This window comes from Acomys minous (assembly GCF_964271855.1).
Source record: "Acomys minous genome assembly, chromosome: 15".
In the NCBI taxonomy this organism is placed as follows: Eukaryota; Metazoa; Chordata; class Mammalia; order Rodentia; family Muridae; genus Acomys; species Acomys minous.
In genome coordinates, this window is record NC_140497.1 from 13,218,212 (window position 1) to 13,244,352 (window position 26,141).

At 43.7% G+C, this 26,141-nt stretch overlaps 2 protein-coding genes across 3 annotated transcripts in view; one reads left to right on the top strand and one right to left on the bottom strand.

Moving 5' to 3' along the window:
• Positions 1–1,609: 1,609 nt before the first annotated feature.
• On the bottom strand, positions 1,610–24,401 carry CKAP2 (cytoskeleton associated protein 2). 2 transcript variants are annotated; one of them, XM_084758886.1, is made up of 9 exons: positions 22,933–24,401; positions 14,016–14,097; positions 12,392–12,464; positions 11,512–12,302; positions 10,515–10,719; positions 9,774–9,944; positions 8,488–8,557; positions 3,282–3,507; positions 1,610–2,121 (listed from the first exon to the last, which is right to left on the bottom strand). In XM_084758886.1, the coding sequence occupies exons 1-9, from the start codon at positions 23,039–23,041 to the stop codon at positions 1,875–1,877; spliced, it is 1,974 nt and encodes a 657-aa protein (XP_084615012.1). In that variant the 5' UTR covers positions 23,042–24,401; the 3' UTR covers positions 1,610–1,874. The 2 variants fall into 2 exon arrangements, with proteins under 2 accessions (XP_084615012.1, XP_084615013.1); XM_084758887.1 differs by lacking the exon at positions 22,933–24,401 and adding an exon at positions 22,109–22,163.
• A 1,453-nt stretch (positions 24,402–25,854) lies between these two features.
• The window catches only part of VPS36 (vacuolar protein sorting 36 homolog), a 28,813-nt gene continuing 28,526 nt past the window's right edge, over positions 25,855–26,141 (top strand). Inside the window, exon 1 of the mRNA XM_084759315.1 lies at positions 25,855–26,013. Within this exon, the coding sequence (XP_084615441.1) occupies positions 25,918–26,013 (96 nt within the window). The 5' untranslated portion in view covers positions 25,855–25,917. The remainder of the gene's footprint in view (positions 26,014–26,141) is intronic.

Below are 26,141 nucleotides of genomic sequence, written 5' to 3' on the forward strand. Positions count from 1 at the left end.
AGAAGCACTTACAGTTCTTTAAAAATAAATAAATAAATAAATAAAATGTGTGTGTGTGCATGCAGCAAAGCATGTGTATACGGCCAGGAGACAAGCCCCTCCCATGTGAAGCTGTGAAAATTGGCAATATTTACCTACTAAGTCATCTTGGCGGCCTAGTTTGGGGGCACTTTTAAAGGTGACTGGTCTGAATACTGTAAGACTTTAAAGACAGCAACAACACAAAATATGTCAAACTGTTTCTAATAATTTTTACAGTAATTAGATGCTATAATATTTGGGATATGTTAAGTAAAATAAACAAATTACTTGTTTATGCTTCAAAATCATAGCCACAAGAGCATTTATTGTTGCTGTTGTTGTTATTAATTATTATTATTACTTATGTCCCTGGCAACCTACTTGCTTCTAATGCTGCTCTGGAAGGTCACAACGGGGCAGAGGATCTGGGGAACTGTAAAGGAAGTCAACAAGCAAACAGTGACAGTGCAAGGAGTAGTCAAGGGAGATGACAGTGAGGATGAGACTGGCAAGTCATTAGCAGCATCAAGGAGAGGAGTCTAGCTCAGGGCTCCTCAGCTGCAGCACTGTTGACACCTGGGACTCTTAATTCTTCACTACGGCTGTTGTCAGTGTCTCTGCCGCTGTCCGCAAGATGTCAGGAGTGCTTGCTATGCTATCTCTCCATCTTTTTACTTTTTGAGGCAGGGTTTCAAGACCAGACCGGCCTGGACATCACAGAGCTGGCACCTCTGCTGCGATTAAACCATGAGAGTGACAACCAAAAGTGTCTTGGTTCTGAAAATGCCTGGAGGGAAGGACAGACGCAGGTTTGTGTCCTATCACCACCTGGCAGCTCCCAAGTGTCTGTTTCTATGGCTGGGGGTGGGGGGAGTCTCACACCTTCTTCTGACTTTTGGGGGTACAGCACTCATGTGGTGCATAGATAGACATGCACATAAAAATAAATCAATCTCAAAAAAGAAAATACCAAAGGAAAGGTGGAAGTGACACAGACTGCCCTTGGTGGAGAACCCAGTCTAGCTGTGACATCAAAGGCTGAGAACAGGGCTGAACATAAAGCTCTTCCATACAGTATGTGATTAGCATCCATGGAGTTTGAATCTGAATTATCCCTAGGAAGCTTATGCTTAGAGTGCCTGGTGTCCAGCTTGAGGCGCTGTTTGAAGGCTGGCAGAAGCACGTCACTAGTGAGCCTGCAGAGCTTGTGGCCTGGGTTCACCCAACCGTGTGAGCAGACCCTCTATCCATTCCTCCACCATGTTTTCCTCAGCACGATGGACTGTACTCTGTAACTAAAATAAACTCCTGTTTGTTCCTGTCAGGTATTTTATCACAATAAAAAAGTAATGGAAATTCAAATTTAGCAATGTATTTCAAAAGCTAACTTTAAACTTGGTTATTGTGGTTAAATGACATTTCACAAAGTATCTGTTCCTGCCATGCAAAGGACTGGATCCAGGGCAAGTGCTCTACTGGGAGCACAGCCTGAGGCGCCATAACATGTTTGTTGAAATAAATGACTCATGGCAGCTGAGGGTCCTAAAGTCAGTTCCATCATTAAATAATTCAATCAATGAACAAGCTGTGATTGGAACATCATCCACATTTATTATAAACATATTAGGAACAAAGTTAATGTAAACATATAAATTTATATAGACTACATTTTCTGATTATGGTTCTTTACTGTAAGAAATTAGTAAAATGAAGAAGGTAACATTACATTTTAAAAACACAATAAACAAGCTAAAGAAGTTTGCCTGTGCTATACTTGGGCATGTGGACAACTTCAGACCTGTTGTAAAGCTGTACCACACAACAGGAATACTCTAACCATCCTGCTCTCAGAGCTACTTCTCCCCTGCTGTGTCAGTCTCAGAGAGCAGGGGGCACAGGGCTGCATTGGGGCGGCAAACAAAAGCATCCACCCCCAACTCCGACAGCTGCTCCAGTGAAGACACAGAAGGCTCGTGGTCTTTTAGCATATCTGGTAGTTGTGACGTCTTGTCTTGAATACGTCGTGAGCGTCTCACTGGTGTCAGAAACTTCAGCTCTTTAAATGTGGGCTTTTCACACTGTTGCATCTTCTTTTTTACACTAAAAAAAAACACAAAATGATCCCCACAATTCAAAAGCACATTCATGTTTTATCTTACACTTTTGCTGTTTCTATGTGGCAACCATGTGACAGACCTTCTTATAGAACAGGACAGGCACTACAAGTTCCTGGAAGTGAGCAACCTAACACTTCTTTCTATTTGTTGATACAATTTATATTATGTAGACACTTGAGTAGCTGTGGAAAAGCCTGATTTCTCCATTCCAAGCCCTACAACTATTAACTATACAGTAATAAATGTAAACTAAAAATGTGTTTTAAAAGTCTTAATTTTAATTTTGAAAATGCCTGAGGGGGGGAGAGGGAACCCAGGTTTGATTCCAGCCCCCACAAAGCAGCTCAAACTGCCTGCTTACTCCAGTTCCAGGAGAATTCCACACGCTCTTCCAGCTTCTGTGGGTACTGCATCCACATAATGCAAAGATACACATACATAAAAATAAATCTCAAAAAATTTACATTAAAAAACTGCCTGGGAGGGAAAATGACTGAAACATTTTCCTATCTGGTTTCAGAGCTCATGACAGGTGAAAACACCGAGGTCCAGACCCTTCTCTTTTGTGAGCAGAACTTGGGTGGTTTGGGCTCCTGTCACTGCCCTGCAGGTTCCACGGCTTCTCCTAACCTGGGAATGGCGTCCCTGGCAGAGCCTTCGTGTGAAGCAGCTGGTGCTTGAGCTTCTTCCCTGGCCAGGACAAGGAAGCTGAGGGGGTGCCTGCGTGGGGTGCAGGCCAATGCTGTTTCCCAGGTCTCAGCAGCCTCATCACTCCAATTTGTTTGTTTTGCATAAGAGTTTGTATTAAAGATCTTCCAAGGAGGAAAAATTTGCCTAGGAAAAGGTGAGGGTTTTCCAGCACAGGCAATCTGGACCAAGTCTAGCCTTTGACAAGTGGAAAAACCAAAGCCAATGTAGTAATGAAAAGGTGAAATGCCCCAAAGACCTTTTCTCATCTTGTTTGAAATGGTAATCTAGGCTAGACTTCAATCCACAGCAATCTGCCTGCCTCAGTCTCCCCCCAGTGTGTTCCGATTACCCATGAGCCATCATGCTGAGGGCTCTGGGTCTGATGCTTACTTAGCATAACTTTTTAAGAGGGTCATCCCTGGAGCATGAGCACAGTACGTCTTCAACACTCACCTTTCCAAGCGTGGTGTAGAAGACACATTATATCTAATCAGGCAGCCTGCTTCTGCCTTTGAATCAGGGGTTGTAAGGTCACTGGTTGGGTCTTTTGTTTTGTCATCTTCATTTTCATAAACTTCATTCTCTTCTGGCTTTCCTGACCCTAGATCAACACTTGTAGCTTCTGTTTTTACTTCCTGGATATGTTCCTTGGTTGCATGAGCCTCTTCGATATTTTCTCCTATAGAAAAATTAATGAATATTTAAACTTACGGTCAAAATTTCAAAATGACAGAACCAAACTGCATCTCCTAATCGCTACTTTTCTTTTTTCTTTTTTTTAAAATATATTTTATTAATTTATTCATATTACATCTAAATTGTTATCCCATCCCTTGCATCTTTCCATTCCTCCCTCTCTCCCATTTTTCCCCTACTCCCCTCCCCTATGACTGTGACTGAGGGGGACCTCCTCCCCCTGTATATGCTCATAGAGTATCAAGTCTCTTCTTGGTACTAATGCTACTTTTCATATGTACACACTGCTGCCAACACTTTAACAAATATTTAATATCCCTTGTGCAGAGATAGAAATTTAAGAATGGAAACATCCCAGTTCTTAAGACTACGTGCTATGAAAGACTCAGTTAAAAAACAATTAACTATAAAATAAAACAATGTAAGTGAATAAAGAACAAAGAGTTGTTGGAACCTATAAAAAGGAATGCACTTGTTAGTTTTGTGTCAGCTTGACAAAGGCTAGAGTCATTGGGAAGAGAGAACCTAAACAGAAAATGTCCCCACCAGACTGGTCTGTGGGCAAGCCTGTGGGGAAAATTCTTTTTCTTTCTTTTTTTCTTTTTCTTTTTTTTTTTTGGTTTTACGAGACAGGATCTCTCTGTGTTAGCCTTGGCTATCCTGGACAGGCTGTCCTAGACCAAGCTGTCCTCAAATTCACAGCAATCCATCAGCCTCTGCCTCTCGAGTGCTGGGATTAAAGGCGGGAGAAATTTTCTTAATGATAATGTGGTTGGGCCCACCGCATAGGGCTCGGTGCCAGCCCTGGGCAGGTGGCCCTGGATGACACATGAAAGCAGGCTGAGCAAACCAGGGAGGGCAAGCCAATAAGCAACATTCCTCCATGGCCTCTGCAACAGCTGCTTCCCCGCACGAGTTCTTGCCCTGACTGCCCTTAGTGATGTGGAACTGTAAGCCGAAATAAACCCTTTCCTCCCAAGCTACTTTTTGGTCATGGTGTTTTACACAGGAATAGAAATCCTAACTAAAACAGGGAATTGTGCTTCTGGTACAGGGAAACAGTTAGGGAAGACTTCAAAAGTCACATTTAGAATGGGTCTTGAAAATGAGTATTTGAAAAGATCAAAGAAGACAATCTTTTAATGAAGCATAAAAGAAAGTTCATCTGGGCTGAGAGTGGTGACCTATGCCTTTAATCCCAGCACTCAGGAGTCTGAGGCAGGCAGATCTCTCTGAGTTCGAGGCCAGCCTGGTCTATAAAGCAAGTCCTGGACAGCCAAGGCTACAAAAGAAACCCTGTCTTGAAAAACCAAAAATTAACATTAAAAAAAAAAAAAAGGAAGTTCATCTACCCTGACCAGCTGGTGTAGGAGTGTTAAAGAGAGGTGGTGATGAACCCAGATGGAAGATGGAAGCCGCACTGTGAGGAAATTTTATATGCAAGAAATTGGGGTGGGGGCAATCACTGAAGACTTCAGATTTGGTTGAGATAAACGACTGCCCAGAATGGCAGGGACCACCCATGAAGCTAAGAAATCAAAGTAGCTGAAACATAATAACCAGCTTAATGGAGATCTAGACAGGAAGGAAAGGCTAAATATGAGAGTCTGAGGTTGGCCTTACTGAGTATGTAAAGGCGTCTCTGCTGGAGTGTCTGTGTGTCTGCTGGAGTGTGTGTGTGTCTGCTGGAGTGTCTGTGTGTCTGCTGTCCTGTCTAAAGCTTCCTGCTGAGGAGTCATCAAGGCCAAAAGAGGGTTTTTGTTTTTTCATTTCTTTTTTGGAGAAAAAGATAATGGATGAGGAAGCAGTGTAAAAAGACAAAGTCCAAAATAAAGCAGACCAGATTTGAAATTAGAGCCTCATGATTTAGCCCGGGCTGGCCCAAAACTTGCTATTTAGATCAGGCTAGCCTCTGCCTACTAAGTGCTTGGATTACAGCTATGAGCTACCATACCCAGTTAGACCTGAGTTCTGTTTTTTTTTATTTTTTTTTAAGATTTACTTTTGGTTCTCTCTCTCTCTCTCCTCTCTCTCTCTCTCTCTCTCTCTCTCTCTCTCTCTTCCTCCTCCTCCTCCTCCTCCTCCTCCTCCTTCTTCTTCTTCTTCTTCTTCCTCTCTCTCTCTCTCTCTCTCTCTCTCTGTGTGTTTGTGTATACGTACATGCACGTGCATGCATGTGTGCATCCATTAATGTAATTTTTTTTTAAATTTTAGCTGGAGTTACAGACAGTTGTGAGCTGCCATGTGGTTGCTGGGAATTGAACCCGGGTCCTTTGGAAGAACAGCCAGTGCTCTTAACCACCGAGCCATCTCTCCAGCCACATCTATTAATGTAAAAAGACCTCTGGCCTTAATTATCAGGAAAATTATAGAAAGGTTTGATTAAAAGATTTATCAGTAGCATGCTCTGTTGCTACAGTTTTTAGGGGGTGGAAATTGAAGTAGAGAAAGAAGGGCTACATAACTATTAACTCTTGAAATGCTTAAGTGTCCAATATATATGAGACATTGCATTAGTACTACAGATACAAGTCAGGAAGATCAGCTTTGTACATTATCAGTCTCTGTACTTTAAACAAGTATTCGAGTCCAGCAAATACTGCATAGGGAAGGAAAAGGTACAAAACCAGGCACATCTCATGGAGGCTCGGTAGAATGTGTTAGGTGGGTACCAGCTCATGTCTGGGAAAGCTGCCTGAGGAACTGAGATCTAAAGGCTAAGTAGAAAGAAAGAAGCAGAATGGCACACAGAATACTGAAGGAAGGGATAATAAAACCCCTTCTAGGAGAAGAGAAAAACTCAATAATGCAGAGAAGAGACAGAGCAAGAAGCCGACAAGTGAGTGACAGGGCATCTTGCCTGCACTGCTGAGGATGATTTTCAAGGAGCAGGCAACTTAAGTTAGAACACTAGTGCTGTGTGCCAGCAAAGAGCAAGGGTGAGCCAGACCACACTGTGTGAAGTAAGGATGGAAAGAATGGAGATTAAATTACTTAAGGGATACTTAGAAAGTTAGACTGAAATAGACTGGCTAGAAGAGAGAAGTAGAAAGATTGTCACCCCAAAGAGCTGGAAAGATGGCTCAGCAGCTAGGACCCTTGCTCTTGAGGACCCGGGTTCGAGGCCCAGTACCCACGTGGTTCTGTAGCTCCAGCTCCAGGGGATGCTATGCTGTTTCTGACCTCCACAGCAGCAGGCATGCACTTGGTGCACGTATATACATGCAGACAAAAGACTCATACACAGAAAATAAATCTATTTTTAAAAAAATCACCTGCAAGATTCTGCCATGAACAACAACACTTATTGAAAGGAACCAAAGGCTTAGGCTAAAGGAAACATGATCTGTTCAGTTTTAGATATATGAGCTTGGGTACCTGAGAGACTTACAGTATCTGTTATTATTAGTATTTTCTCAGTGCTTGTCTTATATTTCCCATATGTGATTCTTGTCGTTTACAATTCACTTTGATCAATAAAACCAATTTTAAGTTTGAGTATTATAAATTTCAGGACATCAAAGCTTTAAGGTATGTTTTCTTTCTATCTAAAGACTATCTGCTTGAAAACACCAATATTCTATTAAGGGGAAAAATGAGAAACTGAATTCAATGTACATGACACCTTTAGAGCCAGTTAGAACTAGAAGCAAGGCTTCAGAAAAATTATTTGTTTATTTATTTATTTGGAAGCAGGGTCTCACTATATGGATCTGGCTGGGCATGAAATCAGAGATGCACCTGCTTTTGCTTCTGGTATTAGTCTTTTGTGAGCTTCCCCTCTCTTACTCCCTTTGCAAACACCATCATTAAATTTGATTTATACTATCAGGTTATATACATGGTCCACATGTTCCCCTGGACATATTAACAGCTCCCATTGAAGCTGAATTTGTCACTCCAATAGAAATAGGGCTCCTGGTCAAACTGATACATAATTACCATATCATTAACATGTAAACCCCAAGGAACAGTAAGTACTTTTTGAATCTTGCATATAATCAGAAATCAGAAACACAACATACTTAAGAGTTCAGTACAATCACTGCTACAATTTCATGTTTTGCTCTTGACTTAGATCTCTGAATCCTCAACTAAAGCCGTTTGAGTATCCTACTATACAATCAATCTTCAAATGTGTAATCCTCCAGCCTCAGCCTCCTACGGTGCTGGGATTACAGGAATTTACTACTATGCCTAGCAATAATGTTCTGAATGAATTTTCTTTCTTTTTGAATATGTGTATTGATGTCTTTTACAACTTTGAAACTTTATCAATACACAAAGTTGCTAGAGTACAGGACAGATCTCGGAATTTAACAGGTTAAAAGGTCTTTAGAGATTATCTCGATGGGCATGGTGTACACACCTTTAATCCCAGCACTCGGGAGACAGAGGTAGGTGGATTTCTGTGAGTTCAAAGCCAGCCTGGTCTACAGAGTGAGTTCCAGCACAGTCAAGGCTACACAGATAAACCCTGGGGGAGAGGGAAGAGAGAGAGAGAATCTCAGCAAATACTCTCATTTAAAAAAAAAAAAAAGAGCTGGTGTGGTGGTACATGCCTGTAATCCCCACACTCTGAGAGGCAGGGCCGACAGATCTCTGTAAATTCGAGGCCAGCCTGGTCTACAAAGCGAGTCTAGGACAGCCAAGGCTACACAGAGAAACCCCGTCTTGAGAAAAAAAAAAAAAAAAAGAAAGAAAAAGAAAAGGAAAAGTTGTTGTTCAAGGTTGGCCTCAACAACCCCCTACCTTAGCATCCCCAAACTGCTAGGATTACAGATGTGAGCTTCCATGTGTGACTTAAGAATTCTACCCACTACAGACATCAGGGCATCTGTGAAGCAGGTCAACAGACGCACGTGGGGAAGACCTGGCCTGAAGAACAGCTGGACCAGACAACAGGGAGCTGCAGCAGGAGATGTTAGGACAAGCACAAGTCACCCGAGGGAGGGAAACTTACCCGGATTGACTTTTTCTTGACTCTTTGTTGTCAGAATATCTATGATTGTTTGCCGCATCTCTTCAATAGGCTTAGATTTAAAAAATGTTTTAACAAAAAAAAGAAGTTTACATAATCAAAAATTAGGTTATATAAACAAAAAAGCAGAAACAGTGATATTTTTCCTATTTTGAAACAAACATTTGCTGTTAAAATTGAAAATGGTTACTCTTTTTTCAACTTACTAGAATAAGAAAAATGAACTTAAAAGGACTGAATTTTAAGAAAAAAAAGTCCCCTAATAATTAGTTCTTTGATAGCTAACAATGCTTCCTTGATATAAACAATATTAATGACTAGATGGAAAGCTACCATCTATTCAACAGCTGATCACACTGCCTAACAAGCTCTTTGTCTCACACTAGTAAATTCCTCGCTGAGTACCTTAAGGTTGGTCACCCAACAAATTTTACTTATTCAGATTGTATGATCTGATAGATACTAAAAGCACTTACTATGTTCCTTAGAGCCACCATGCTTGCTAATACAAGAATATTTATAAAATGGAAGCCCTTGTTCATAGCCCTAGCTACAGAATTCAGTTCTAGAATAATCAATTCTATTTTCCATTTCCTGGCCAATTTTGATTCTTGTTTCCCAATGTCTGCTTCAGAGTCATCTCTTTGTTTTTACACTATAATTTCTTCCCATTTTTTTGTTTTTTGAGACAGGATTTCTCTATGTAACAGCTCTGGCTCTCCTGGACTCTCTTTGTAGACCAGGAGGGCCTAGAACTCACAGCGATCCACCTGCCTCTGCCTCCCAAGTGCTGGGATTAAAGGCGTACGCTACCACGCTTGGCTTTATACTACAATTTCAATCTATAGCCTTGGCTCTCATTTTCATATCACTGCACCAATGCCATAATTTACTTTATGTAATGTCCCTTCTGGTCCATTATAAAAAATGCCCAGGAGGATATTTTGTGCTAAAATATTCTCAGTTTCATTACATTTATATTTCAGTTAGTATCTATATTCTAAAGTCTTACAACCCCTGGTACATACATGTTAAGAAACATGCCTAATATGATCCTTGTGGCCCTCACTGTTCCTGCTGCTACACACTGAAGCCTGTGCCTCTGCTCTGCTACTGAACTATCCTCTCCAGTCCTTTTGTGACCTTTAAATGCCCATTAGTGCCACATACAAAAATCACAGTCTTATCAAGTTACACTATGATCTGCTCCAAAATAACCTGGAATTGTTTATAGTGTAAAACTGAAACCCAGCAAATTTTGCTCTTACCTGAGCCCCTGCCAGAATGGCCTTCTCATAGATTGAGATAATATTTTCAATAGGACTTGTGATTGGTTCAATACGTACAAGACATATCCAATATTTAACAAGTTTTTTGGCATCTGGAATATTATGAATCAAGTCGTTCAATGTGCCTAAAATTTCTTCTTTTGGGCATCCCTAAAATACCAAGAAATAAAATGTGAGCTACAAACTATGAGCAATTAATAATCTCACTGTAATCAAGAACAGTGTGCAGCATAGAAAGCCAACGGAGCGCGCAGTCCAGGGAACGTGGTGTTCCTCCACAGGACCCAAGCTGATGGGTCCTAGCACCCATGCTGGCCACTCACAGCAAACTGTGAACTCCAGATTTAGTGGGTCCAACACCTTCTAGTCTCTGCTGATGTCTATATGCATGTGGCACACATAAATTCATTTAGTACATAAATAAAATAATTTTTAAAATCTTAAAAGAAAACATTTCTAAATTACAAAATGTAGAAAGATAAAGACTCTACCTTAGAGGGCTAGAGAGATGGCTCAGCATTTGCGAGCACTGGCTGCTCTTCCAGAGGACCTGGGTTCAGTTCCCAGCGCCCACATGGTGGCTCACACCATATATAACTCCAGTTCCAGAGCATCTGGCACCATTTTCTAGCCTCTTCAGGCACCAGGCACATACATGGAAACAAATACAGGAAAACCAGCCATTCACATTAAAAAATAAATAAAAATAAAAGACCCTACCGTATTAATCAGGTTCAGGCATTCAGAAATTGTTTTGTTTACTTTTTCAGTAAATAATCTCTGTTCATCTTCTTCTGCCATCGTAGTCCAAAAGGACCCAACCGGGCTTTCACTTTGTGCCTTTGGCTCGGCCTGGGTAGCAGTTAACTTAGGAGGCCTTCTTAGCCCTTTTCCTCTGTCAGGCTTCCACTCAGTCACTTGAGCTCTACAATTAGAAGCAGTACATAAACATTACTTTGATTTTGATGATGGCATCCTGCTAAACAGAGTAGTTAAATATATTTCAAAATGGGGCTGGAGAGCTTGCTCAGCAGCAGCAGCCATTCTTCTACAGAGGAGCCTGGTTTGATTCCCAGCACGCACATGGTGGTTTACAAGCATCTGTAGTTCCAGGGAGTCTGACGCCCTCCTCTGGCCTCTCTGGGCGCCAGGAACACACATGGTATGAAGACATACATGCATGCAAATCAAAACAACTTACCCTCTGCATAGCTCTAAGCTCGTGCAAGCATTTGCTGGCAGAGGTGAACACCTGAACATGACAAGAATACATGTTCAAAGAATCCACAGACGGAGCTGGGAGACAGAGCAGAGGTTAGGCGTGCTTACTGCTCGTGCAGAGGACCCAGGCTTGGTTCCTTACACCAACAGCAGGAAGCTCACAACCACCTTTGACTCCCCTTCCAGGGGAGCCCTCTACACATATAAGAAAAATAAAAATACCCTGTCCCCCAAAGAACCCAAGAATGCATTTTAAATGGTAAGTTTTAAGTATCTCTCAACTGTTATTAAGCATTAGGCTAAGATCAAATGCAACCAGCAAACCACACTTAAAAACATAATTTTTTGGTCTTACTGTTCCATATATAAAATCTACCTGTGTGGCAGAAAATAGTAGATTAAAGAAATTCTAATACATTCAAGGAAATTACAATCCAAGTTCACAAATGGTATTCTATTGAAAATTAAGAAAAGAAGGTGAATTTCGTCTACTCACTTTCGTTCTCCTGTGGTTTCTCTGGGCGGAACTGACCTATGAACAGTTGCCCCTGCTATTGTGTATCTGCGCTGCTCTAACAGTCTGGCATTAGTCGCATTAGTCCTGGTTACGCCTTTAGATGTTATGCTTCTTGGTGGTGCCTGTTTTCTTTTTGTGTCCTGAGAAGAACTGGTTTCAACGACAGATACACCTGATTTTGATCCAAGTAATTCTTTTTCGAGTGCCCCTTTTCTGATTGTGACATTGGCAGGGGGCCTGCTGAGGCCCTGTTTCACAGTGCCCTGGTTGTTAGTGTGGAGACTTCTAATAGGTGGTCGCACATGCGTGTTCTTGGAAGCAGCGCTCGCAGACTTAGTGTTTGTAAACTTGGTGGTAGCAGTCATATTTGAGGCTCTTACTCCAACAACGCTTCCAGGCTCAACCTGAGCCTTTGTGGTCTTGGACACAGCAGTGGGAAGTTTCTTGGTTGTTACAGAACTCTCCCCTTTGACATTCGGAAGCTTTCTAAATGAATTAATCTTAGACTGAACAATCTGGCCATGATAATAGCCAAGCACTCGGGTTTTAGGCATGTTGGCATCGTGTTTTGGCTTTTCTGCAGTCACTTGCATCTTTTTGTTGTCTTTAAGGTGACATGCCTGGTCTAATGTCATAGTCTGGCCAAGAGATGATAATAACGGCACAGCTTGAATGTTATCCTTCAGGTTATGTATTTCTGAACCGCTTACTTCGGCTTTTAACGGAATGCAGTTTTTTTCAATTGTGCTTCCAATATTTTCTTTATCAGCCTGGAAGAGTTAAAGAAATCAGTATCTCAGAGCTCATTTCCTCATAGAGAGTATAGGAAAGGTCTGAGTGTTACAAACACGCATCTTACCATTTCTGTTTTGAGTTTCAGAGCTCTTTTCTCTTCTTGGGCCTGATCCTCCAATGTCATCATTTTCTGATCTCTATTAGTTTTAAAAAAATCAATTATTTCTGTACAAAGGAAATTTACCTTTAGGGTAGAGGCAGGAGAATATTAACAACTAGTATCAGTTCCATGTATAAGGCTAAGCAAACTGAGCTACATTCAAGGTACCACATTTTTAAATTTTAAATTAAGGCAAGAAATGAATTAAGATTTGTTTATTCTAGGCAGATTATAGTTAACAGTGTAAACAAGATGGTTTTTAAAGTCTTAGCAAAAAATTATTATAGCTATAGATTAGTATAATATCTGACAAGCCTTAGCAAATTATACCAATTGTGTGTTAAAATCAAGATAGAAAGTAAAATATTGTCAATTAGGCACTCCAGTATTCTAAAACAGATTCACCAATCCAGATGCAGAGAGTATGCTACAATGTGTACGGGGGTGAAAGTGTTACATGGTAGAACTGACAGAACTGGGTCTTTTATAGCTAATGAAATTATAATTCCTACCAAGTGGAGGGTAAGAGTGACATCCACAAACTCTGCTTCCTACTGGACAAAGTCCACCCACACAGTCGGCCACCTGCTGTCCTCAAAGTCACTGGTTCAAATATTAGTCATACCTAAAAGACTCTCTCTTTTAGTTTTGTTTTGTTTTTGAGGCACAGTCTCTGTATTTAGTCCTTCCTGTCCTGCAACTCGCTATGTAGACCAGGCTGGCCTCCAACTGACAAGAGCCTGCCCAGCCGCTGCCTCTGAGTGCTGAGGTTAAAGGCGGGCACCACCATACCTGGCCTGAAGGTTCTTTCACTGCAACATCTAGGCTACTGTTTTACCAAACAACTGGGCACGGTAGCCTAAAAGACACAGGACATGATCCATCAGAGCTGCAGTGGTCCCAACCCATGGTCTGTACTTGGGGACAGAAGGAATTCAAGGTTGAGACCAGGGTGTTAAGATTGCAGATCTTCAAAACCAAACACTGACATTAACAGCACAGCACAGCGCCTAAGTCAGTATTTCCATACATGTACATAAACTTCTCTTTAAAGCTGTTTTTTCTTGGCCCAGTGAGATGGCTCAGCAGATGCTGGTGCTTGCTACAAAGCCTGACTGACTCAGCTTGATTCAGAGAGCACACACACCTGAACAAGTGGGTGAGCAATAATAAACAGGAAAAAAAACAAATGCAATTGCTTCCCTTTAAGGGTTTAAATGTATATAGGAAATGATAATCTAGCACATCATCCACATAAAGTCGCCCCTGGACAAACTGAGATGGGACAACGTGTTAACAGATACCAAAAGAGAAAGTAAAACTTTAAAAACACATACATTTTCTTTTGTGATGCTGAGGGGGAGCAAGCATCCGACTACTGAAATACATTTCCAGCTCTCTCAATACTTTTAAATATCACGTGTTGAAATACTAATAATATCTGGAATCATAACTGTGTTAAGTGTTAAAATTCATTTCATTTTGAAGTTAAATGTGGTTAGCAGGAAGTAAAAATTACACGTGAGCACACGTTAGGCTCTCAGTGGACAACTCTACCGTAGTTCTCCAGAATGAAGTTTGACCTCACCTGGGTGTCTGATTCCCTTGTTTGGACGGAAACCCTGTTTTCCGTATTAGCAGATATTCTTTGAGTTTTTGTTTTCTTTGTTCTAAAGAGGAAGGAGTAACAAAGTCAACTTCAGCTAAAATGTCAAATATGGCTCAGTAAAAGGTTATTTTTCTTGGTAAGATCATTTTGAGATAGTATTTTCTATACTGATGTAGAAGAAATTCAAAATAGAGTGGATGTTATAAAGATGTTTGCTAATTGATTTGCTTAGGAGACATGAAATCATACAAAGTAGAATTTGGTCAAGCTAGCGCTGCCCCGCTAAGCACCCCGCAGGTGAGTCGAGGCTACCCAGGAAGGTTAGAGGAAAGATTTAAGACGCTAGGATATAAATGTTGATTCTCCAGGACTGACCAGCCTTTAGCTGTCACACAACAAAGGGCATTCCTCTAAAGGCTGCTCAAGGTGGGCAGAGAAATGTCACAACCATCACTCAGCCCTGGTCTGCCATAGAAGTCTCTGGTGCTCTTAGTAGTAAAAGCATAATTCTAGCTGGGTGTGGTGGCACACGCCTTTAGGCAGGTGGATCGATGTGAGTTCGAGGCCAGCCTGGTCTACAAAGTGAGTCTAGGACAGCCAAGGCTACACAGAGAACTCTTGTCTAGAAAAAGAAAAGAAAAACAAAAACAAAAACAAATCAAAAACCAAACCAAAAAACATAATTCTGATCGGTGGGCAAGATGATGCTGAGTAACAACTATTTGAAAAAACAAAAACAAGAAAATCTTGTGTGCTTAAGAAATAACTCAAGCAACATCGTTACTGTGTCAATCGCCCACGTGCCCTAGTGGCCAGACTCTGGACTCTCTGGTCTCTGTTTAAATTGTTCAAAGAGTAACCTGGAGCTACGACCTGAAGCAGATCTAATAATGGCAGCATATGTGTAAAATGGACAAGCCTAGGGTGTATGGTTATAAGCTAGTGAAATCTTCTCTTAAGGCCAGCTCTTCTTTGGACATTAGCCAGAGCTGGACAATGCTATTAAAGCACTTCCTTCACCAATCTCTAAGTGTGTGGGGTGACTGCTCCCTGGAAAGACCAGTTATCTCTGTAACAAATATGGAGGTCCCCATGAGATGTCCTTCTACGGCAGCCCTGTGCTGCTGGAAAAGGCTCACATGGCTAGGGAGAAAGAGTGCTCCCAAGGCTTCCCCACACTACTTCTGAGGGCACTCCAGACTGCTCAGCATGGGTCCAGGCTCTTTCAGAGACAAGGAAAAACTCAACAGGCAACCTGCAGGATAAAGTCAGATGCCAAGATGCCCCCAGGTCACAGCAGGCCCCAGCCTCTGGGGCAGAAGAGGGCTCTGAACAAGCCCTAAAGAAGCCTGCTAGTGAAACTGTCAGGAACCTTGGGATGAACGTGTGAGTGAAGGTGCTGCCATCTTGTCAGCCAGGAGAACTCCTCTGCAGAGAACCTCTTTCCCCAGGCTGGGGAAGAAGAACTTTGTTTGAGAAAACTAGCTGCCTATTCAGCTGGCTGTGCCAGATAAACTAGACTGCAAACTCACTTTCACCACCTGCGCTCCAGATAGGAGCTGCTCCCTCACAGATCTTTTTTTTCCTCTCCGCCTCCCCCCCCCCCCAGCTCCCTTTTGACACAAAAGGTCCAAAGAAAACTTGGGGATCCGGCCGGGCGTGGTGGCGCATGCCTTTAATCCCAGCACTCGGGAGGCAGAGGCAGGCAGATTGCTGTGAGTTCGAGGCCAGCCTGGTCTACAAAGGGAGTCCAGGACAGCCAAGCCTACACAGAGAAACCCTGTCTCGAAAAACAAAAAAAAAACAAAAAACCAAAAAAACAAAAAAACACCCAAAACCCGGCAGGCATTAGTGACCATTTGCTGTCCTCCACTAAAGGCTCCTTCCCGTTCAGAGACACTGGCCAATTCCCCAGGCATCCTTGCCAGCCAGGGACACCATCTCAGAGTGGCCTCGGGATACACAGCCAGTTTTGGGGGCTGGAGAGCCCATTAGCTGTGATCTCCAGAGGGAGACTGAAGACAAGCTATGCTAGCCCAAATGCCTGCCCTTTGGACTAACTCTGCAAGCCTGCTTCCTGTGGGGGGGGGGGGGGCGCTCTTCATTCTTGGAACTCCTTGGCCTTATACCCATGGTCTGCCTTAGCATCTGCCTCACCAACCCTATACACTCTTGGTTTTGTTCCCACTTTTCACCTATAAAGACATAAACTAAGGGGAAAACCTCATGTCAACATTTCCTCAGTTCCCTTAGATGTTTGCTTTTTATGGTTATATGTATCCATAAACTTAAAAGAGCCAAAAGGGAACAATAAACTAGAGATTTGATCCATCAAGGAGCCAAGATCTCCCGGCCTCATAGAGTCATTATATTCTGTGTAATCAAGTTCTGTAACTTGATATCTTCATAATGGGAGAATGCTTATTAAGGCTTTCACGTTGCCTGCCCCATCTACAGACACCCACAAACTCCTTATGGGTATGGAGACCACTAGGTTCTGTCTTGCAGAGAAACAAATGCCCTTTTGGTACAGGTAATGCTGGGAAACAGTCACAAGCTGGCTCTGGAGGTGAGATTCGGCCTGCCCTTTCAGTCTGGCCCCTGACTCTGTGATAAGAACAGAACAGCCCTGTAAAAAGACATTGTGTGCCCCAGAACAGCTAAGAGGTTGTTGAGCCAATAGAGACTACTAGTATTAATTAGCTCATGGTACAAAGCTGCCTATAATACAAATAGCTAAGTAAAAACATACATGGGGAAGATAAAAGACCCACTGTGTGAAATCGCAATAGTAGTAACTCCTGCAACACAGAGCTCCCTCAGCCAAGTTCTGTTAGATGAGATCAACATGAATCTAAAGCCCTGTGTGCTGTGAGTCATAAAGGCTGCCTATGCTTTCTATGAGGCTCACTGGGAAACATACGGGGCCTAATGGTTTAACAGCATGTTCATAGGTACTATTAATTTATTGTGTTGAGTTCTGCTCCTTTTGGGTAGCATAACTACAGATATTTTTATTTCAGACCCACCAGCCCCATCATCTCAGCCTATGTAAAAAGAAACTCTGTGGCCTTGTTGTTCCTGGAAATTCCCCAACCATAAGCCCAGCTGCCCCCCAGCTGCCCCTACTGCCCCCAGCTGCCCCCTACTGCCAGGCACACTTTCAAGGTTAGCTAGAAATTCTTGTTAGCAAATTAACTTGAATCAGAGCTGAGCACCCTGTTCCACCATCTGCCCCCTGTATGGGCTAACTGTGGTTTTTACCTTTAAATATACAATATAACTTCCGCTCAGGAACACAGTTCAGATCCCGAACTGCATGCCGCCCTGAGCTCAGAAAAATGAAGCTTTCATTTTAAGCTTCTGCATATGAAGTGAGTTTTCTTGGCCTCCACTCCAAACCCAACAATTGCATTACCTATGTGTTTAATTTGGACTCAAGCCTCCTTTACTAAGGTGATATTGCATATATGTTCTAGCTAAACAAATGCCATCTGCAGAACTGCTGGACTTGTTAAATGTTAATATCCTTTCAAGGAGACAGTCCAGGTCAGCGTCCCCTCACCTGAGTGGCCAGGCACTCCCCTAAGCTAACTGTATGCAGTGAGGCCCTAACTGCATGAAGCCCAAGGTTTCTGGAGATGGAGTAGAAGGACTGGGAAAAGCTAAGGGAGGGGCACACTTATGCAGCCACGGGAAAGCTGTCACATACAGTGGTAAAGCCCCAGAGATAATAGAGGAGACACACACACACACACACACACACACACACACACACACACACAGCAAATGATAAATTTGTTATGGTCATGTCTCATGTTATTTAATTTTTTGCTTGTTTCATTTTGAGGCAGGGTTTCTCTGTGTAGCTATGGCTGTCCTGAACTCTCTCAGTAGACCAGGCTGGCCTCAACTCAGGTGCCTGCTCCGCCTCCATGTGCTGGGATTAAAGGTGTACACCACTACGTCCAGCTTGATACTTAACATTTTAAAAAATGATTTATTTTATTATTATGTATACAGTGTTGTCTGCTTGTTTACCTGCAGGCCAGAAGAGGGCACCAGGTTACATTATAGATGGTTGTGAGCCATGTGGTTGCTGGGAATTGAACTCAGGATGTTTGGAAGAGCAGGTGGTGCTCTTAACCACTGAGCCATCTCTCCAGCCCCAACATTTTTAAAATTGTCTAGTCAAGGTGATTTATACTTAAGTTTAAGATAACTGAATGTTTCCAGGACTTTAGCTCTGTGAGTACTCTACCATCCTTGTTTGTTCTTATTTACAGAGACCGTTCTCTCATTTAAAGTTATTGCTGTCTCTAAGATTCTTGCTGAGACCTGAACTTTCTCAGGATCAGTGAGACAATAAAAATTAACAAAAGATATAAATCTGAAGTTATATCTCTAAAATGTTAATGCCATGAAAGCTTGAGGCCATGTCACAGGTTGGTTATGTCAAACAGGACTTATAAAGGATAAGACTTAAAGATAATATACTTAATGGATAAACTTAGTTAATGTTCCTATAGATAACAATGGTCTATTCATGTTAACAAAAGCTGACGTAAAGATGAATGTCTCATCACTGTGTCTTTGCTAACCTTGTTAAGTTTTAAATATCTGGAGAAACCGTGGTGAGAACTGACAATGTCTCCTTATGACAACCAAGCCTCCTGCTCTCTGCTATAATTACACAGATTAAATAAGCTACTTAATATAGAAGATCTGTTAAATTGACCTAGGTTTTGTAAACCTACACTATGCACAATAATGAGGTTCCCAGTCTCTTCCTGGATTGTATTTATCATATAAACTGTCTTAACTTGGTGCTTTAAAAACTTCAATCAAAGCCAGGCATGGTGGTGCATACCTTTCATCCCAGCCCTCTGAGGAAGAAGCAGGCTGAGAGTTCCAGGACAGCCAGGGATATTACACAGAGAAACCCTGTCTCAAACAAACAAGCAAGCAAACAAACAAAAAACACAATAAAAAATTATCATTTTTAGGACTCAGAAATCTTGTTTTCTTTTTTTAGGTTTTTGGAGACAAGGTTTCTCTGTGTAACAGCTCTGGCTGTCCTAGACTTGCTTTGTAGACCAGGCTGGCCTGAACTCACAGAGATTTGCTTGTCTCTGCCTCCTGAGTACTGGGATTAAAGGTGTGTACCACTACGCCAGGCTAAGGCTTAGAATCTTAACAGGGATACATTACCTTAGTTTACACAATCCTAATTTTGTGAGAGATGCTAATTATAAACTGTTAAAACAACCTTTAATCTCAGCACTGGGAAGGCAGAGGCAGATGGAGCTCTGTGAATTCAAGGCCAGCCTAGTCTACAAAGTGAATTTCAGGGCATCCAGGGCTATATAAAGAGACCCTGCCTCAAAATAAAATAAAATTAAAAAGTGGTTAAATGTCCTTCATGTGCCCAGAATTGTGTTTGTAGTCATATTAAGTACAAATGTAATTCATTTAGACTTAAGACTGGAAGGAGAGACCAATTTATATGCCCTATTATATAGTCTTCTGTATACATTTTCAAAATTAAGCTTGAGCAGGTAAGGCAAAACAAGTTTGATATAAAATACTATTCAAAATCAGGTACATTAAAAAACAAACAAAAAAACAACTAGTTATGGAGAACTGAATGGCCAGGTGTGGTGGAACATGCCTTTAATCTCAGCACTGGGGAGGCAGAGGCAGGCAGATTTTTGTGAGTTCAAGGCCAGCCTGGTCTACAAAAAGAGTCCAAGACAGAGAGAGGGAGAGAGAGACAGAATGAGAATTAAATGCTCAAGTAAAATGGCACTTACATGGCGGGCTTGGATGGGGACACAGACACCATCACAGTAAATTATATGCTCATCTCATTACAGAATAAGGCTGCATGCAGAAATAAGACTTGCCAGTCTGGGGAGCTGGAGAGTGGTTAAGAGCACTGGCTGCTCTTCCAGAGGTCCTAAGTTCAATTCCCAGCAACCACATGGTGGCTCACAACCATCTAGAATGAGATCTGGCGCCCTCTATTGGTGTGTAGTTGTACATGCAAACACAACACTGTATACATAATAAATAAATAAATCTTAAAAAAAAAAAAAGACTTGCCAGTGGGCTGCTCCCATCCCCAACTGTGCACACCAGACTATGGAAGATGAGTTAGTCCTCATGTCTCACATGATAGGCAGATGGATTCTCTCACCCAATGGAGGATATTAGAATCTGCACCCACATCCTAAGTGCCTCAAGCAACAGAGGCAAACAGCAATATAGCAATTACTCTTCACTCACGATCTCCTGACAAAGGACGCTGAGAATGGGGGATCTTTTACATACGTCAGCCACCCAACTGATATGGGATCTGCTTGCTAGTTCAATTGGCCATGCCCTTTATCTTGGCTTTCCATTTTCCTCCTCTTGGCAAAGCCAGTGCCAGGCTGAGAGGCCAATACCTGATTGTGTAAGGAGTGCCCCCACCTCTGTCAGAGGCAGCACAACAGGCTGCACTGAGCTACAGGCCCTCATTTAAACACTAAGTTACAGGTGCCATTCTGCCTGCATAAAGAAAGCAACAACGCCTGAAGAGGAAGAGACCTGGATTGTCAAAGTCAACTCAGAGTCTCCCTCCAGAGCTGACAGAAAACAGCTCTTCAGCCCTGTCCTACTGCTACCCATGGCAGAAGTTTGAGGGATCCAGCAGGAGGCATCTGGAGATGGGGGATCATGGTGACTTTTGCACTCATGGTAATACTGGCCATAATGCTTCCTACAGGGCTAGCCACCATGGCTCCCCAGGACCAGACTCTCACACAAAGAGTTTTACTAGCTCTGTTATATCCGGTAACAGTAAGTTTGCAAACAATTTTCTGAGTTCTTTTACTGAGTTATGGTGGCTGTGCATCCAAACAATAGTTGGTACATGTGGATGAAGTATTTTTCTGAAAATGAACAGAACCTTGCAGCTCTGTAAAAGGCCTGAATCTACTAACTGCAGAGAAAGGAAGGTTCTGTGCCTCTATTTGAATACAGAGTGCTGTTACTACAGTGACAGGTCAGGAGTAGTTAGAAACAGGGGAGACGGATAAAGGAAAGCGTAGCCAACAGAAGGGCCTGCCTAGGGGCCCCTGGTGCTCTTAGAATGGCTACTGGGATTTAAAGGCTTGGTTAATGTCCGGCAGGGCCCTTCCTTCTGAGCGTATTAGCCCTATCATTTGGACCACGCATTCTGAACTGATGGAGCTGGTCTACTGCTGCTCGGGTAGAGGCCCTGATAGGACCATCTTGGATACAGATGGTCCCGAGCTCAGAGCTACTGTATCAGCTGGTGAAAACAAGAGAACACTGAGTCGGTCCCCTGTGACTGGGGCTTTATAAAAGATTTTTAGTAACTCCAACAGGGGAAATGATAAATGGTAACTATTCGAAAAAGAAAAACACTGGCAATAACTCTGACAACAGGCCAGGGGTGAGCTGTGTTGATCGCCCATCTGCCCAAGTGGCCAGACTTAATAGTCTCCTGTCTCTGTTTAAATTGCTCCGTCCCCACCCCCACCCCTCCCCACAGCCCACAGGTGCCAGTTGCCACCCCATGTCATTCTGTTTTTCCCTGTAAATTGTTCAAAGTGTAACCTGGGGCTGGGACCTAAAAGAGATTTAAGGATGACAGCAATATAAAATGGACAAACCTAGCTGGTTGGTGGTGGCGCATGCCTTTAATTCCAGTGCTCAGGAGGCAGAGGCAGGTAGATCTCTCATCTCTGAATTCAAGGCCAGCCTGGTCTACAGAGCATCCAGAACTAGAGAAACCCTGTCTCAAAGAAAGAAAAGGGGGGGGGGAGGACAGAAAATAAAAGAAAAAGGAAGAATGAAAAAAGAAAAAGAGGGAGGAGGGGAAGGAGCACCACACAAAGCTACTGGAATCTTCCATTCAAGGCTGGGTTTTCCTTAGGCATTAGCCAGAGCAGGACAAGCGCTACTAAGGAATTTTACCTTAATTAACCACTAAGGCTGTGGAGTGACTCCTTCCTGGGAAAAGATATAAGCAAGTTAGGGAAGAAAGGGTTCATTTTACTCACATTCCCATAGAACAGCTCACCAAAAGCAGCTAGGGTAGGAATCTGGTGTTGCTTCCTGACTTGCTCCGCCTGCTTTCTTATAGCACTAACAGGCCAGGGGTGGGCCAGACCAGGGGTGGGCCAGGCCAGGAGCGGGAAGGCCCCACGGGAAGGCCCCACCCTCCCCATCACCGACCACTAATTACGAAGATGCCCTACAGGCTTGCCTACAGCCTGCCTGACCTTATGGAACCATTTTCTCAATTTAGCGTCCCTCCTCCCAGTCCTCACAAACTTAAGCCAGAATGGTGCTCACAACTACTCTGCAATAAGAACGCATCCTCGGGGCTGAGGCTACAACTCGATGACAGACACTTGCCTAGTACATACAGAGCCCTGAGTTCCATCCTCAGCAGCAAGCAAACAAACATCAAACGTCCTAATCGTGTGAAAATCGTAGGGAACACCGTTTCAATACACGGTTCCAGAAAGCCAGTCTACAAGGGACAACTGTGGAGACGACATACTAGTGGCCAGATTTTGAGCAACTCGCAGAATTAAGCTGGGCGAGGATGTTTTCCGTATTATTGCTACAGACTGATCAATTTCAGTTTTTCCAAAACGTCCTGGACTTCCTGCAACAGCCCCGACCCTCACAGAACTAGGAGAGCCAGCGCGCAGGCGCAGGCGCGGTCCAGGGTCCTTGCAGCCCCGCCCCCCAGCCCTCAGACCCCGACCGCGACGCTAAACCGCTGCCCCTGACAGCCTCCGCGGAAGGCGCTCCCCGCGGCCTAAGCTCTCAGGAGGGCGTGGGGCGGGTTAGCGGCCGAGGAGCCGCCGCTCACCTCTGAAAGCTGGCTGGTCTCTCTTGGTCGGGGGCAGCTGCAGGTCCCGGGGCACCGGCAAGGTGTTCCTCATAGCACGGCCCGGGCAGCGTTTCCTGGACTCTGCCATCTCTTAATGCGCCCGCCTCGGCGTCGGCGTGGATTGAATGGACCAATGAGCGTGGAGGGGCGGAGCCTGGGCCAGGGGCGGGGCATGGACCACGGTTCTGGCCGTCCCGCAGTCTGTACCGTTGGCAGCCGGCGAGATTTCAAAATCAAAAGACGCTCTTCCAGCTGGATGGATGACCAGGGCAGAGCGGGCTCGTTGAATCCTCAGAAAGTTCCAGGTCTAGGGTGGACAAGTCAGGACATGTCTTCAGACACGGCCCCGAGGAAGGCAAAAGACAGGAAATGGCCGTACCTGTTAAACCGCTGGTGCACTCGCTGAGGCTACAGCCCAGAGCCTCCCTGAGGAGGATGTACTCACAAATGCTCGGTTGAGCTAGCTGCTGAACTAAAGTGGGTTGCGATTACAACTCGCAAGCGAGGTGATGAGCTCAGACGGTACGTGTCGGCGTTTCCACAGCTTGTAAACAAAACCTTGAGATCTACCTTTGTGCTGATACTTTACTGAAAGTCTCCCTATGTACCACAGGCTGGTCTAGAACTCGCAATCTTCCTGGCCTCCTGAGTGCTAAGACTACGAGACAAGTGTATGCCCAGCCCTTTCCATGCCTTTATATATGCATTTGTGAAATACAAGCAAGGATAGGAGACATCATCATCATCATCATAATAGTAATAATGAGGCTATAACTCTCTGTTCTTCCAAGGCAGTATGTAAATCTCCTGTGAAGATTAGCCAGTGTTTGTTTTACACTTTTTTAAGGTTTGTATATTTAGGTGTGCTGCCATAATCTTTCATTCCCGTCATTTATACATAGCACCAATATAAGACCACTGAGCTCCTCATGCCAACCTCCTCTCTCCACTTTTCCTTCTGCTTCTCACTGTCCCTACCTGAGAACTCCTGACTGGGGTTGGAAGTCTTGCCTTCTGTCCTCTTTTGCCCAGCTATAGGCTGAACCAGCTTTTTATTGACCAGTCAGAGGTGATGGAGAACGATTTTTTTTTTTAACATAACCTTGAGGCAGGACATTCCTCATACAAATGACCGTGCCAGTGTCCTGGCTGCCACCAGAGGACACATAAATCAGCATCTGAGGACACAGTGCACAAGACCATCCCCAGCATAACAGGAATTAGAAAAGCTAAGTGAACAGATTGTGGTCTTGGATCAGAAGACCTCATAGTGTTATTCTAAAGATTAACAAGAAATGCAAAGGATGTAGAGTAGGCAAGACCACTGTGAAATAGTAAGCGGGTTGGAGGAGGAACTGGATCTGTTTTCGGGACTTATAAAACCATGACAAACGAGACAGTGTGAAATAAAGACAGAATGTAATAGATTTCAGAAAAAAATGACCCAGCCTATCTGGCCAATTGATGTTTACAGTTTCCAAAAATAACTTTTCAATAAACAGTCATGGCAACTGAATTTCAACATGCAAAATGCTAACTTGTTCTTTACCTCAACTTTATACAAAACAAAACCCAACAACTTTAAGATGAAGCATATCCCTGGTATAATAAAGAAAACTACAAAATAGAAGAAAACACAGGAGGAATGCTGTGTTTAGAGCAAAGATTTTCCTTTTTAAAAAGTATTTTTATGTGTATGGGTGCTTTGCCTATATATGTGTATATGTTGCATCAAATGCATGTTTAGTGCCCTCAAAGGCCAGAAAGAGGGCTTTGAGTCACCTGGAAATGAGGTTACTGACAGTTGTGAGGTGCCATGTGTATGCTGGGAATTAAACCTCGGTTCTTTGGGAGAACAGCCAGTGCTCGTAACTGCTGAGTCATCTCTCCAGCTCCAAATATTTCTTAAATAGAAGCCAAACACACCAGCCGTATTTCTATTCCCTCTTTCCCTCCCTTCTCCCCTTCCTTTTTCCCCTTCCTTTTTCCTTCTAAAGGTAATCTGCTTTGTTTCCATGTCACCTCCATCGATCTGGATCAAACTCACTTTTTAAAAAAGGTGTGTGGTAGGTGGGTGAGGTGGTTCAACTGGTAGGGTGCCTGCTGCCAAGCCTCGTGACCAGAGGTTTTCTTTTCTTTTTTTTTTTTTTTCTTTTTTGGTTTTTTGAGACAGGGTTTCTCTGTGTAGCCTTGCCTGTCCTGGACTCACTTTGTAGACCAGGCTAGCCTCGAACTCACAGCGATCCGCCTGCCTCTGCCTCCCGAGTGCTGGGATTAAAGGCGTGCGCCACCACACCCGGCTTTCTTTTCTTTTAAAAAAAAAAAGGTTATTTATTATTATGTACACAATGCTCTGCCTGCATGTACACCTGCAGGCCAGAAGAGGGCATCAGGTCGCATTATAGACGGTTGTGAGACACCATGTGGTTGCTGGGAATTGAACTCAGAACCTCTGGAAGAGCAGACAGTGCTCTTAACTGCTGAGCCATCTCTCTAGCCCCATGACCAGAGTTTGATCCCCTAAGATCCACATGGTCTAAGGAACAGCTCTCATTAAGAGTCTTCTGACTTTCTGACTCCCACAGGCGAGCCCTTGCATGTGTCCCCACCCACACAAACACTCATAAAATAAATACAATGTAATAAAAGTTAGACTAAAACAAAAACCGGAGAGAGAAGAGGGTATTACATAATATATGGATTAAAAATGTATTAAAAACAATCCCTGCTTGTCGACACTTATTGGCAGCGGCTGGTGGTGTGGTGGGGCGGGGGTGTTCTTATTGACAGCCTTGAAGAAGGGAGTCATCAAGGCTTGGCTATTGACAGGGAGACAAATGTGCACATGAGTGGCCGCCACCACGGGGCGCTCCCTCACGCCGCCCCACCCCCGCCGGCCACCAGGGGGCGCCGCTCGCAAGCCCGGAGCACCGGCGAGTGGCGGAGGCCGGCCGGGCGGCGGCCATGGACCGCTTCGTGTGGACCAGCGGCCTCCTGGAGATCAACGAGACGCTGGTGATCCAGCAGCGCGGCGTGCGCGTCTACGACGGCGAGGAGAAGGTAGGGCGGAGGCCGACCCGCCCCGTGGGCCCTCGTGCTGGGCTCGGCTCCACCTCGCCCCCCGCCTGGGGCTCCCGGCCTCGGCCTGGGGCCCGCGGCTCCCAGCACGGTGGACGGCGGAGCCTGGG

Coding starts and splice junctions, on each gene's coding strand:
- CKAP2 (XM_084758886.1), bottom strand. CDS start 23,041: ATGGCAGAGTCCAGGAAACGCTGCCCGGGCCGTGCTATGAGGAACACC. Junction 9,945..10,514: donor GCCTGAACCTGATTAATACG/GTAGGGTCTTTT, acceptor TTGGTATTTTAG/GGATGCCCAAAAGAAGAAAT. Junction 3,508..8,487: donor TCAAGAAAAAGTCAATCCGG/GTAAGTTTCCCT, acceptor ATTTTTCTATAG/GAGAAAATATCGAAGAGGCT.